This window comes from Canis lupus, chromosome 12, assembly GCF_003254725.2.
Source record: "Canis lupus dingo isolate Sandy chromosome 12, ASM325472v2, whole genome shotgun sequence".
Taxonomy (NCBI): Eukaryota; Metazoa; Chordata; class Mammalia; order Carnivora; family Canidae; genus Canis; species Canis lupus.
Window position 1 is genome coordinate 26,332,645 of NC_064254.1, and position 12,659 is coordinate 26,345,303.

At 38.3% G+C, this 12,659-nt stretch overlaps 1 protein-coding gene and 1 long non-coding RNA gene across 23 annotated transcripts in view; one reads left to right on the plus strand and one right to left on the minus strand.

Annotated features, from left to right (window-relative positions):
- The window catches only part of KHDRBS2 (KH RNA binding domain containing, signal transduction associated 2), a 592,066-nt gene extending 591,070 nt beyond the window's left edge, over positions 1-996 (minus strand). For 14 of the 22 annotated variants that reach the window (XR_003124860.3, XR_003124859.3, XR_007401480.1 and 11 more), the window contains exon 1: positions 682-992. Coding sequence is in view for 4 of the 22 variants with exons in the window: in XM_025419137.3 (XP_025274922.1) it covers positions 682-772 (91 nt within the window). In the remaining 18 variants the exon portion in view is untranslated. Of the gene's footprint in view, positions 1-681 lie in introns of all 22 variants that reach the window. The other 8 variants (XR_007401486.1, XR_007401485.1, XM_049092592.1 and 5 more) reach the window with 3 other exon arrangements.
- A 208-nt stretch (positions 997-1,204) lies between these two features.
- LOC125752299 (uncharacterized) lies at positions 1,205-4,877 on the plus strand. The gene is made up of 2 exons (XR_007401489.1): positions 1,205-1,437; positions 1,885-4,877. It is a non-coding gene; the product is annotated as an uncharacterized LOC125752299 (long non-coding RNA).
- The last annotated feature ends 7,782 nt before the right edge of the window (positions 4,878-12,659 follow it).

The following is a 12,659-nucleotide window of genomic DNA, read 5'->3' on the forward strand; positions in this document are numbered from 1 at the left end:
TTTAACATTACAGGTACACAAAAGAAAACGCACACTTGGTAAAACAGTTGATCAATCGTAGAGTGTTCCCAGGGGCCAGCATCTCGCAGAGTACCCAATCATCACACTTCAAATAAATTGATGAGCACTTTAGCCTTTGCTACATTCACAAATACTGATGAACACACATAGTTTAATCTAGGTTAATCCTAAGACTTTCCATAGGAAAGGCTGCAATTAGATAAAGGCTATCAAAATCACTTCCCAAAATGCAGCAAAAAAAAAAAAAAAAAACCAACAAAAAACAAAAATGCTGATTTGTAGCTAAGAAGCTCTTAGAACACACTCCATTGATCCCCATTTACTTCCAAACTGATTTCCTTTTCCTCTGCAAAGTGAAAATATCCCTGTTGACCGCGCTGCACTTTATGGTTTCTCCATCGGGGATCCTAACAGGTCACCTCAGCACTGCCATTACATCTCGCAGCTCCGGTCTGCCCCAAATTAAGACGCCGAGAAGGAGCCCCGCTGCCCGCCCCAAGAGCGGGCTCGGTCCGCCCGAGCTCGGAGGCGAGCATCCTCGGGGGGGGAGGACAGTTTCTGCGAAGGCGGCAGGCGTCCCTCCCCAACTTCACTCCCCTAACCGAGCCGCGGTGAGCAGGCGGCCAGGGGTCCGTGCCGCTCCGTGGGGGCGAGTCCTACCTTCCGCCAAGAGGCGCGATGCATGCACAAAAGATGGATCCAGGCTATCTTTCTCTGCCATCAGCTCAGGCAAGTATTTCTCCTCTTCCATAGCGCGGACTTCGGACCGTCCCCGAGCGAAGCGCAGGGTTCCGCTCGCTCGGACGCAGGGTCGCCGGGCAGCGCCTCGCTCCCGCGCTGCTCCGCCTCCGCCGCGGCCGGGGGAGCTCGGCGCGTCCTCACGGGCCCATGCACCGAGCGCCTTCGACTCCCGCCGTCGGGCCGAGCGGCCCCGCGCCCACACCTGCCGGTCCCTGCCGTCGTCCCCGGCTCGCGCGAGCCCCGGCTCACACCCGCGGCCTTAACTGGAGAGGCGGGAACAGGGCGCGTCCCACCCCCGCCCGCCGTTGATTGGTGGCGGCGCGACGAGAGGCCGGGCCCCCGCGCAGGCTGCGGGCCCTCATTGGGCCGCGCCGCACGTCGGATCGCCTGACTGGCAGGAGGCAGCTGCAGAGGGGAGGGGGGCGCAGAAGGTGCAAACGCTTTCTTCTTGCAGCCCGAGCTTTCCTGGCTATCAGGCATGCCCAGTTGCGTGGAGCACTCGGTCTTCGGCTGGGGTGCGGAGAAACGAGAGAGCGGGAAAAGCCCCGGTTTAGCGGAGAAGCTTGCGGCCAAAACAGCAGGGGAGATGGAGGGGAAGAGTGAGCGGCCGAGGCAAGGAGGAAGCACCGGGGAAAGTACCAGGAAGGTAGACGGGACTTCACCTGCGTCCCTAAGGTACAGGTGTCCCCTCTCCACCTCGCAGCTCAGACGCACTCCAGTGTGCAGGAATCAGCAGCGCACCCGGGCTGGAAATATCATGAAGACTGCATGTGGTCCGCGGCTGATATTTCCAATGAGCCTGACCTACATCTCGAGGACGCAGTAGGATGTTCATTGATAAACAAAGAGACTCGGGGGCGATATTGTAGAGCAACATGCTTCCAGTGTACAATCATTAGGGTATTGACTTAGTTCTGGTTTCCTGCCCATTCCACCCCTCCTCCCGCAATCCCTATCGATAGGAGAGGTTCTGAGAGAGGGGGCTGAATTTTAAAACTAAAAAGCCAATATAATTAGTTAGCCACAGTTTGTGAAAGAATTGGGAAGACAGGTGGAAGAAGGAAGAGACCAGCGAATAGGTGACCAAGGTTGCTCTAATTTCTCCCTTTCTCTTTATTTTAGATGTGACGGTGCGTTTCACCAGGTGCTTTTGCCGAGCTACTTTGTATCTATCCCACCTCTATTTAAAGGACAGTTAAACCCTCCTTTGGTATCACCAACACTGGAAGCAGTGCCCATCCTTCTCTTAATAATGGGGGCCTGAAAATGCAGCTTGCATGCTCCAAATGTTATAAAACGATCTTTCTAACGTCTCTTTTCATAAACGATCATTTTCCAGTTTGCCTCGCCACCGTTTTCAGAGTAGAAGATTGGGGACTAATTTTCCTACAAATAAAGCGCGCTAAAACTTTTCCAAGTTCTCTTCCAGTATTCAAACCTTTTCCTTATAATTTTTCAAGATAAGGTGGAAGAGTATATTTTACTTCTATAATTTTTAAAATGTCAACGTGTCTTCACATCCGTTATCTCAATTTGTCCTCATAGAAGCGCTCTGAGCACTGGGTGTTATGCTATATGTTGACAAAATGAACTTCAATTAAAAGAAGAAGAAGAGAAGAAGAAGAAGAAGAAGAAGAAGAAGAAGAAGAAGAAGAAGAAGAAGAAGAAGAAGAAGAAGAGCTCTGAAAAACATGGCATAGGTGTTGCTTTTTCCGTTTTATAGGTATGGAAATGAAGGCAAAGTCCAAGAAGTTCAGTGATCCAGAAGTAACAAAAACGATGCCGTTTGGTACCAGCTATGTTCATCCCACCCAGAAGCTGAACCTGTTACAAAAGGGCCAATGGTGACGGAGTATGCGGCTAACAAACGTGATAGGTCTGTTAAAAGTTCACGAAGCAAGCTGTGAGAACGATGACTATGATAATTTTGTTTTTCTATAGTAGGAAAGAAAACGTCACATTTCTTTGATTTTTTTTTTTAATCAAGAGCTCTCCTATGTAAAAGCCTAACACCTTAAAATAATTCGTGCTCCCAATAATGTTGTTTCTGTAGGCCTATAAAAGTGTCTTGTGATAGAGGGATGGGCAAATACATGGAGGTGGTCAAAAGGTACAAACCTCCAATTATAATAAATAAGCCCGGGGATCCCTGGGTTTAAGCGGTTTAACGCCTTCCTTTGGCCCAGGGTGTGATCCTGGAGTCCCGGGATTGAGTTCCCCACTGGGCTCCCGGCAGGGAGCCTGCTTCTCCCTCTGCCTGTGTCTCTGCCTCTCTCTCTCTCTCTCTCTCTCTCTGAATGAACAAATAAATAAAATCTTTTTAAAAAAAGTTGCTAAGGGATAGATCTTAAAAATTCTCATTGCAAGAAAAAAACTTTTATAGCTAATTAATGCTAAAGTTGAGATTAAAATTCAAATCTATTTAGCACCATTTAGCTACAGATTGTACTGCTTTAGCCTTACTTTTTGTACATTAAATACTTGATTTATGTACGTATGCTTTCAATACATGTTTACTGAATATCGAAAAGAGCCTAGCCTGTCATCATAAAGATTGTTTTCTAATGGAGAAAGACAAATAAAACTAAACAGGAGAACTGCTTGCTGGCTGCAAGAAAGCCCAAGAGGGAATCAAGCAAGGAGTTAAGAAAAGTAATGCAAGGAAAGACCTTTTTTTATTTTTTCCCAAGGTAGACTTATAGTCTTGCTAAGGAGTTGACATTTAAAGAAAAGACCTAAAGGAAAAGAAGAATCTGTTTAAGATGAAGAGAAAAGCATTCAAGGCAGGTGAATTTGCCCATGCAGAAGCCCTCTGACTGGAAAGAGCTTGCCTATTCCCAGAACTGACTGGAGTCAATGTAACTTCAATGCTGTGAGAGAGAAAGGACAAATGTTAAAGGTGAGGAGTGGAAAGAGGCAAACTACCTATGATTTGGTGATTGGCAAATAATTCAGATTTCATTATAATTGTTAGGAGGGCCATAAAGGATTGTCATCACTCTGTTTGCATGTTGTTTCTCAAATGGTCTCTTTTGGCTCTTATTTTCAAAGAAGTTATGGTGTAAAATTAAGAATATGTGTAGAGAGTACTTGCCATTTTAGTTGAATGTGAGTAGGATGTTTAGCAGTTGAAGGGTTGTACATTCTGCACCTGGTCGGCTACAGAAATGTGAAGGGAAAACATGTTACCAATCTTCAGAGAGGTGGCCAGGAACTGCTATAGCAATGGAGGGTAGATAAGATGCCAACCACAGCTGATAAATTATAAATGTTTTGGAATGAATATAAATTAGAAAAATTATTTTGCAATAATTACAATTGCATTTTGCTTTGTAGCATGCCAAGAGATTAAAAGCATATGGCATTGATGGGTACATGAACAGACCCAGTTTCATGAATCAGAAAGATGCAGTAACTCTTGTTATGTTCAGCAACAGCAATTACACTATCCATTCAGTTTTTTCCATGATTAAAGGTGCACTAAGAAGATACCATGGAGAACTGTCCAAGGGCTGATTTTATTATACCATGTCTCTGGATATCCAGGTCATTACAAATGTGGTGAGCTAGCTAGCTTTTACTTTTCGTACTTATTATCAAAAAAGATTTATAATTTAATTTTCCCTGGTATACTCTCAGCAAATGTCTAACATGCAATCTAACAGAAATAAAATGTATTAATGTAGCTTTAAAATTTATTTTAACTAATGCTAACCTAAGCTTTAGGATTATAACACAAATATGTTAGCACATGATGGACATTATACAATAAAGACATACATGCCACATTGACTCTCAAAAACCAGTATGCTTCAGAACTGACTTGCAAAATATTGCCTGTTTCCAAATAGAATATGGCTGAATAAAGACAACTTCTCCAAGTATCCTATGTATACACTTAGCTAGCATCAGATCTATGTGTTTTAAATAGATGACTCTATATCACTGTGTTCTCCATTTATTTCACATACAAATATTTTATAGGTAGCAAGGTTATTTAGTGGATAATCTTATTAATGCAAACACTTAATAAACATAGATGTTTAGTCTTCTATAGATGATTGTTGAATGGAGTATTATGTGCCTGTACATGAATAAAATACAACTACTGGTAAGTCCACCTCTTTGTCTAATAGTGTAAATAGCCAAAATTACCACTGAGTTGATTTGTATATCTTAAAGATTTATCTCATTTTAAATATGAGTTTTAGTCCTGAAAAGTTTTTTTTAATGCTATTTATTTACTGCATGATTATTTCAACATTGGCATATTATGGAAAATTTTACACCACCTAAATTTGGTTTTGAAGGATGAATAAGGTATGTGCTGTAGAATATGTCCTGCAGTTAATACACAAACTGTGTATTCGATACTTTCGAAAACCCTTATAAGAAAGGCCAACCTAAAGGGCATTTAATCAGGCTTATTTTTGCAGGCTAATAAAAGTACTCAACCAATATTATTAAATAAAACACATGGCTTCTATTTCAGAGTTCTCATCAACTTTAGAAATACTTCACTAGCCTAACTACTTACTCCAAAGATTTAGTAGAAGCCATTCACAATAAGAATCATAGATTAGTAAAATTATAGCAACCCAATCATTTATGTAATAATAATAGAGACTTAAAGTATTAATATTCACTAAGGTTTCTAATGCCTTGGTGCCTAGGACAGAGTATAGTAAAGGTCCAAAATACAGACTAACATTTTTATTCAGTGAAGACTCTGGAAGAGCCCATTACATAAAAGGTGATGGTTTAATATTTCTATCTATTTTCATTTCACTAATTAGACAATTGAAATCAGTTCCAGGTTTCTTTTTCACTTCCATGATATATTTTAGGGTTTCAAGAAAGAAAGAAGGGTATGGGGACTTGTCTGTGCAACAATCAATGGCAGCAGTAGCATGAGCAGTGCGAAATCTTTCATATGTAATGGTTTCAGAGCCAGAATGCATACTATATGCTAATATGCCACAGCACAAAATGAAAATTGAGCACTCAAAGCTGGCCTATCTATATATGAGGGGCGGGGGGGGGGGAGTGTTTTCTGATTGGGAAGCTTTCAAATTAGCATATTGGATTTAAGCTGACATAAATGTATAATTAAAGGAGAGCAAAAGAGAAACAGAGAGAAAAGAAGTAATTTATGTAGAGAGCCTACTCTTGTGTTTGGAATACTGCTATTCTGAATCCTCACAAATATAAGGAGGGAGGGCCAGGAACTGCGAAGGACCCCAAATATTCAAACCAATACTAAAAAGAAGAATAGAGTAGGAGGACTCACATTGCTTGATTTCAAAACTTACTACAAAGCTACAGTAATTAAAAAAAAAAAAAAGTGTGTACTTGGATAAGGATAGGTAGATGATAGATAGATAGATAGATAGATAGATAGATAGATAGATAGATGGATAAAATTGAGAGTCTAAAGGAAAGCTATATATCTAAGGCAAATTGATTTTCTAAGAAGATGCCAAGACCATTCAAAGAGGAAAGAATAGTCTCTTCAACAGATGGTACTGGGGCAACTGGATATCTAAATGCCAAAGAATGAAGTTGGACCCCGTCTCACACTATATACAAAAATTACCCCAAAATGGATCAACAGCCTAAGTATAAGATCTAAAGCTATAAAAGTCTTAGAAGAAATTTTAGGGGTAAATCTTTATGACCTTGGATCAGCAATGGATTCTTAGATATGACACTGAAAGCTCATGCAACAACAATAACAAAGTCCAAGAAATTGGACTTTATCCAAATTAAAAGCTTTTGTGCATCAAAGTATATTTTGGCTATCAAACAATGAAAAGATAATTTATAGAATGGGAACATATTTACAAATTAAATATCTAATAAAGGCCTTGCATCCAGGATATATAAAGAACTTTCACCATTCAACAACAAAAAGACAACCCAATTTAGAATATTTGCAAAGAACTTGAATAAACATTTCTCAAAAGTGGGTATACAAATGGCCAACAAGCATATGAAAAGATGCTCAACTAAATTAATCGTCAGAAAAATGAGAATCAAAATGACAATGAGGTACAACTTCATACCCTCTGTAATGGCTATTAAAAAAAAAGGAAAAAACAAGTTTGGGCAATAATGTGGAGAAACTGGAATTCTACATTGCTGATGGAGGCGTAAAATGGTGTAGCAGTTTGAAAGTTTCTTGAAAAGTAAGCATAAAATTACCATATGACCTGAGTATATGTGCAAAAAGATCAGAAAACTGGTATTCCAACAAATACATATGCTCAAGTATTTACTGCAGCACTATTTACAATAGTCAAAAGATGGAAACAACCCAAATTCCATTATTCATTGGGTAAACAATATGTGATACAGTCATACAATGGAATATTATTCAACCACAAAAGGAATAAGTTATTGATGTGTGTTACAATGCAGACAAACTGAAGCCACCATGCTAAGTAAAGATAGATGCAAAGATTCATATATTGTCTGAATCTATTTACCTGAAATAGCCAGAACAAATAAATCTATAGAGACAGAATGCAGACTGAGAGAGATGCCAGGATTTGAGGGAAGGTGGAAATAGGGAGTGACTTCTTAATGGGAACGGGTTTTCTTTTAGGATGAGAAAAATGTTTTGCAACTGGATGGAAGTGGTGGCTACACAACATTGGGAATCTACTAAATGTCACTGAATTTTTCACTTTAAAATGTCTAATTTTAAATTAAGTGAATTTCAATCAAAATATGGAATGAATTTTTATTTTTTAAAATTTATGTATTTATTTGAGAGAGAGAGCTTGCACTCAAGGCAGGGAGGGCATGGGAGAGGCAGAGGGAGATGAGATCATGAGATCATGACCTGAGCTGAAACCAAGAGTCGGATGCTTAACTGACTGAGCCACCTAGGTCACCTGGGATGAATTTTTAAAAGCAAGTTTAGAGGCAGAAAATGGTGCTATATAACCTCAAGCTTGGAAATATGTAGAATGTTTCTTTATTTCACCTACTAAAGGAGATTCCAGGGTTAACAAGTGTCTCACAGTATTCATTTTTTATCTGGTTAAGCCAGATTCAATTCTTTTCTCAAAGTCACTACATAATGATATAGCAGAATTTGAGTTTTGCTTAGTTGAAAGGGATTTATGCTTGTGTGTGTATGTGTGTGCATGTCACACACATGCACACGCACACACTCACACTGGGAATAGAGGACTTAACTTCACCCACTCATGATATCAAACTCTGCTTGCTAATTGCATGAGAGGCCTTGGAAATTTTCAGGTTTTTCTTAAAATATATAATAGAAAAGCAGATAGGATGGCAGCATAACCTGGTCAAACTGACCAGGGAGTTGTAATTCTAAAGGAATTAAATCAATTTTGTATTCATTGGGCACTAACTAGCTTGAGACTTTTAAGACCAGCGTTATGTAAATGAAAAATAAATAAAATAAAGGCTGTCAGTACTTTCAAAGTTAATCCTAATTCACTCTATATGGAGAGTAGACAAATAATTTAGGCTCATGATATTTATTAAATATTAGTTCCTTAGAAACTGAGCTCATCAAAAGTTACTTACTCAGCAAATCAACACCAAGAATTTTTGAAATAGATTTCATAACAATTAGACATTCTATAATTCTTTAGACCTAAACTTGCTTTCCTATTTAATTAACAGATTCTCAAATTTGTTTGCCCTGAGTACCAATTAAGTAATCCAATTCATCACAAAATGTTGAATCCTTAATGCATTCACTCACTGTACACACACACACACACACACACACACACACATGCTTTACCATTCTCACTTGTTAATTGTGAGTTTCTCCATGCAGCTTTCTGCTGGAGTGGCTTCATTTGTCTACTTTCTGACAAGCTAAACCTAAATGATCATAATCTAACTCTTCAGGCAGAGGTCAGGGACTGGAAGAAGCAGGCATGAGCAGAGCCCCCAAGGAAATATCAGAGATACAATGAGCCTGGGTGAGCAGGAAGGTTCACCAGTTTAGAGTAACTAAATTTAACTATTCATCTCTCCTGATTTTTGGAATTCCCTTAGGGATGGGAAGATGAAATAAGACACATATATATTCATTTGCCCTCAAGAGAAGAATGTCAATGCCAATCATTTATATATAATTCTTAGTATATGCCAGACTTATATCAATTTTTATATTAAGTATATACTGTGCAAAAAATTAAGAATTTAGCAGCTTATAAGAATAAACATTGATTATATTACACAGTCTCTGAGATTCAGGAATCTGGGGTTAATTTAGCTAGGTGGTTTTGGCTTAAGATCGTTCATGAAATTGCAGTAAAAAATTTTGCCTAACGCTGTAGTCATCTGAAGCCTTGGGTAAGATACAGGTCATCCAACATTGCTGTTGGCCAAAGGTCTCAGATTACCACAGATTTAGTAGCTTAATACAACAAAAAGTTGTTATCTTATAGTTTTATAGGTCAGAAGTCTCACATGCATCTCAATGGGTTAAAATCTAGGTGTGCCATAAGGGCTGTCTTTGTACTGCTTTATGGTAGGAATGTTTTTTCCAGCTTTTTAAGGCTCCTTGCTTCCTTAGCTCATGGACTCAAGCCCCTTTCTTCATCTTCAAAGGCAGCAACAGTAGACTGTGTCCTCCCATCGCATCACCCTGACCTACTCTTCTGCTTCCCTATTTTCAAGAATCCTTATAATTTAATTGAACCTACTTGTATAATCCAGAACCATCTCCCTATTTTAAGGTCACTGATTAGCAATTTTATTTTCATCTGCAGTTGTGGTAGGCTGAACAATGCTCCCCCCCAAAATATCCACATCCTCTTTCCCAGAACTTATGAATATGTTACCTTACATGGCAAAGGAAATTTTGCAGGTCTAGTTAAGTGAAGGACCTCAAAAGGGGAAGATTATTCTGAACAACCCAGGTGGGGACCCAGTATCATTACAGGGGTTCTTATAAAATGGAGGCATGAGGGTCTGAGGAAAAAGAAAAAGGGAGAGACAGAGAGACAGATATCTATATCTACACCTCTTTCTCTAGAAAGAGAGAGAGGAGAGGGCAAAAATTAATAGAGAAAGAGATAAAGGAAGGGGAAAAAAGAACAGAGAGAGAGAGTGAGAAAGAAATTTGTAGCTGTTATCCTGTAGATGGAGGAAGGAACCACCAACCAAGGAATGAGTGTAGCCTCTAGAAGTTAAAAAAGACAAGGAAACAGTGTGCCCTAGAGCCTGTCAGAAGGAATGCAGCCCTGTTGACTCATTTTACACCTCTGACCTCCAAACGGAAAACATAATAAAATTCTATTGTTTTGAGCTACTGAGTTTGTGGTATTTTGTTACAACAGCCATGAGAAATAATACAATGCAATCCTAACAGATTCACAGGATTGTGCAATTAGGATGTAGACATTTCTGGGGGCCATTATCCTGCCTACTACACCACCTATATTTTCAAGCACATAAATTACTTAGTATGCATTTTTGTAAATGTATTAGTCAATGAAGAATTATCTCCTATTTAAATGAAAATAATTTTCATATATGATGATGTCCATTACATCAAAAATGTATTGACTTGCTGGTGGTAGGGTAATGGTTTTCAAAAGCTTTTTCCTTTCTTAAAATTCTCTGATAAATCCCCCATAATCAGAAAAATTATTTCTATAAAGCAGCCAAATGGAAATGTGACTGAGCTCAAAATATATAATATTCTCCCATGAATACTAATACAGCCTTTCATTAAAAATAAAATACAGCTCAGCTAAAAGTATTGGCAATGCACTGTTTCACCAATGTTTATGAAGTATTCTTTGGCATAAGTTAAAAAAATCTACTAAAGTCTCAAAGATGACTGGTAGAAAGTAAAATAAGAGGAAATTTTAATTTCTTACAAGGCAAACCAAAAGAACAAGTAAAACTAGATCAATGATGAAAAAAATAGAGAAAATCCAAATGGTATACCAACATCATATGACAGAAAAATCTTTAAATAAAACTAATCAAAGCCTAGAATAGCTAAGAGCACTGAAAATAATCTAATGTTATTCAAGATAAATATTGATTTCAATTAGTTTTCTATATTAATTGCTGGAGGTAAAAGTGTCATTCAGGAAAAAGCAAAACAAGATACTACTATTGACAAAGCAAGTTTAAGAGGAATGTTTAGGATTAACAAACTTTCATAAGGAATTCAGAGACACTTAATCCAACTGGATTGATTTCTAGAGAAGATATGTGATTTTATATTCAGTACAATACTTTCTTTCACATTATTGTACAGGCAAAAGGCCTTTAAATGTATTTTTACTTCCTTACAAACAATTACAGCAGCAGATGGGGCACTTTATAAGGCATTCAAGAGTTTAATCCCTATATTTTTGGGCCTGGACTTGTGGAGAGGTCTGAAAGTCTTTATCCATAAATGTGACTCCCAAAGCTATTCATATTATTTTCTTGGAAGTCAATGTCTAAACATGAATTCAAACTTTTGGATTCGACATGTTATTTTCACCTGGAGAGTTGAATCCGATGAATATAGATTTCAAAACATTATTTCAAAGCAGAATGTTTTAAGAACAATTCTGATTATTTTCATATTCAAGATAAAATTGAACTCAATGGATATTTGTTGAATGTGTTTTTTTGGAACTGTAATTGAGACAAGAGAAATAGAAAAATGACTAATAGGAGGTTGAAGGCCAAACAACCAAAAATTTCATAAAGATAATAGCATCCTTAGGTTTTCAAAAGAATTTCTATTTTCTCTTTCCTTAATCCTTACCTTCTTTCCTTCCTCTTCTTCTTTTCTTTCTTTCTTGGGCTTATTGAGCATCTATTGTGTCCAGGTATTGCACACTGAGAAAAAAATACAGTCTTCACCTTTATAGGTCTTTTAGACTAGTGGATAATGTAAGTAGGTAGAAATCAAACAAGAAAAAAAAAAGATAAATGTCATTGTGATTAGTGTTATGAAAGAAAAAATGGAGTCCTCTGAGAGAGAAGAAGGTGTTGATGGAGGGAGGCAATTTTGATTGGATTATCAGGGAAAATGTATCTGAGGAAGTGATATTAAAGTAAAACCTGAAAGATAACGAGTGATCCAGGGGAGGAATGGAGTTCGAACCCTCCAAGCAGAGAACATAGTGTGTGCTAAGACCATGCAGTGGTGAAAGTTTAGTATATACTTAGGTAACTAAAGACACACAAGGAGTACACTGAAATGTTACATACAGAAGCAGATAAAGACACAAATCCAAATTGACTTAAAGATATTTTACAAGACCCTTTATAAACTAGTGGGCCAGGGGATTCATTTCTGGCCAAAGTTATGTAAACTGATGTCTCATGTGCATTTTTTTTTCTCTTTCCTTTAAAGAGAGGAAACACATCCTTCTGCCCTCTTTCCTCCATACTGCTGCTTGTGATGGCCAGAGCTCTTCCAGTCATCACGGACCATGAGCTTGAGAATCACACCAAATGGTGAGCAGGGAGGACTTTGGTTCTCTAATAGCTTCATAGTACCATCATACCAACTCTGGATTACTTAACTCTACATTTCTTTTATTTTAGGAAGGAAACAACAAACTTCTTAAAGCAATGGTTACTTTGGGGGACTCCATTTTTTGCCAGCAATACCTAATACAAGGCACCTATGTAATATATCAAATGAGAGATAGCAATGGTTTGTACTACAATGACAGTGGATGTGAAAAGAAAGGGACCAAAAAAAGAAAGAAAGAAAGAAAGAAAGAAAGAAAGAAGGAAGGAAGGAAGGAAGGAAGGAAGGAAGGAAGGAAGGAAGGAAAGAAAGAAAGAAAAGAAAGAAAGAAAGAAAGAAAGAAAGAAAGAAAGAAAGAAAGAAAGAAAGAAAGAAAGAAAGAAAGACACATTTGAGCTCTATTTTA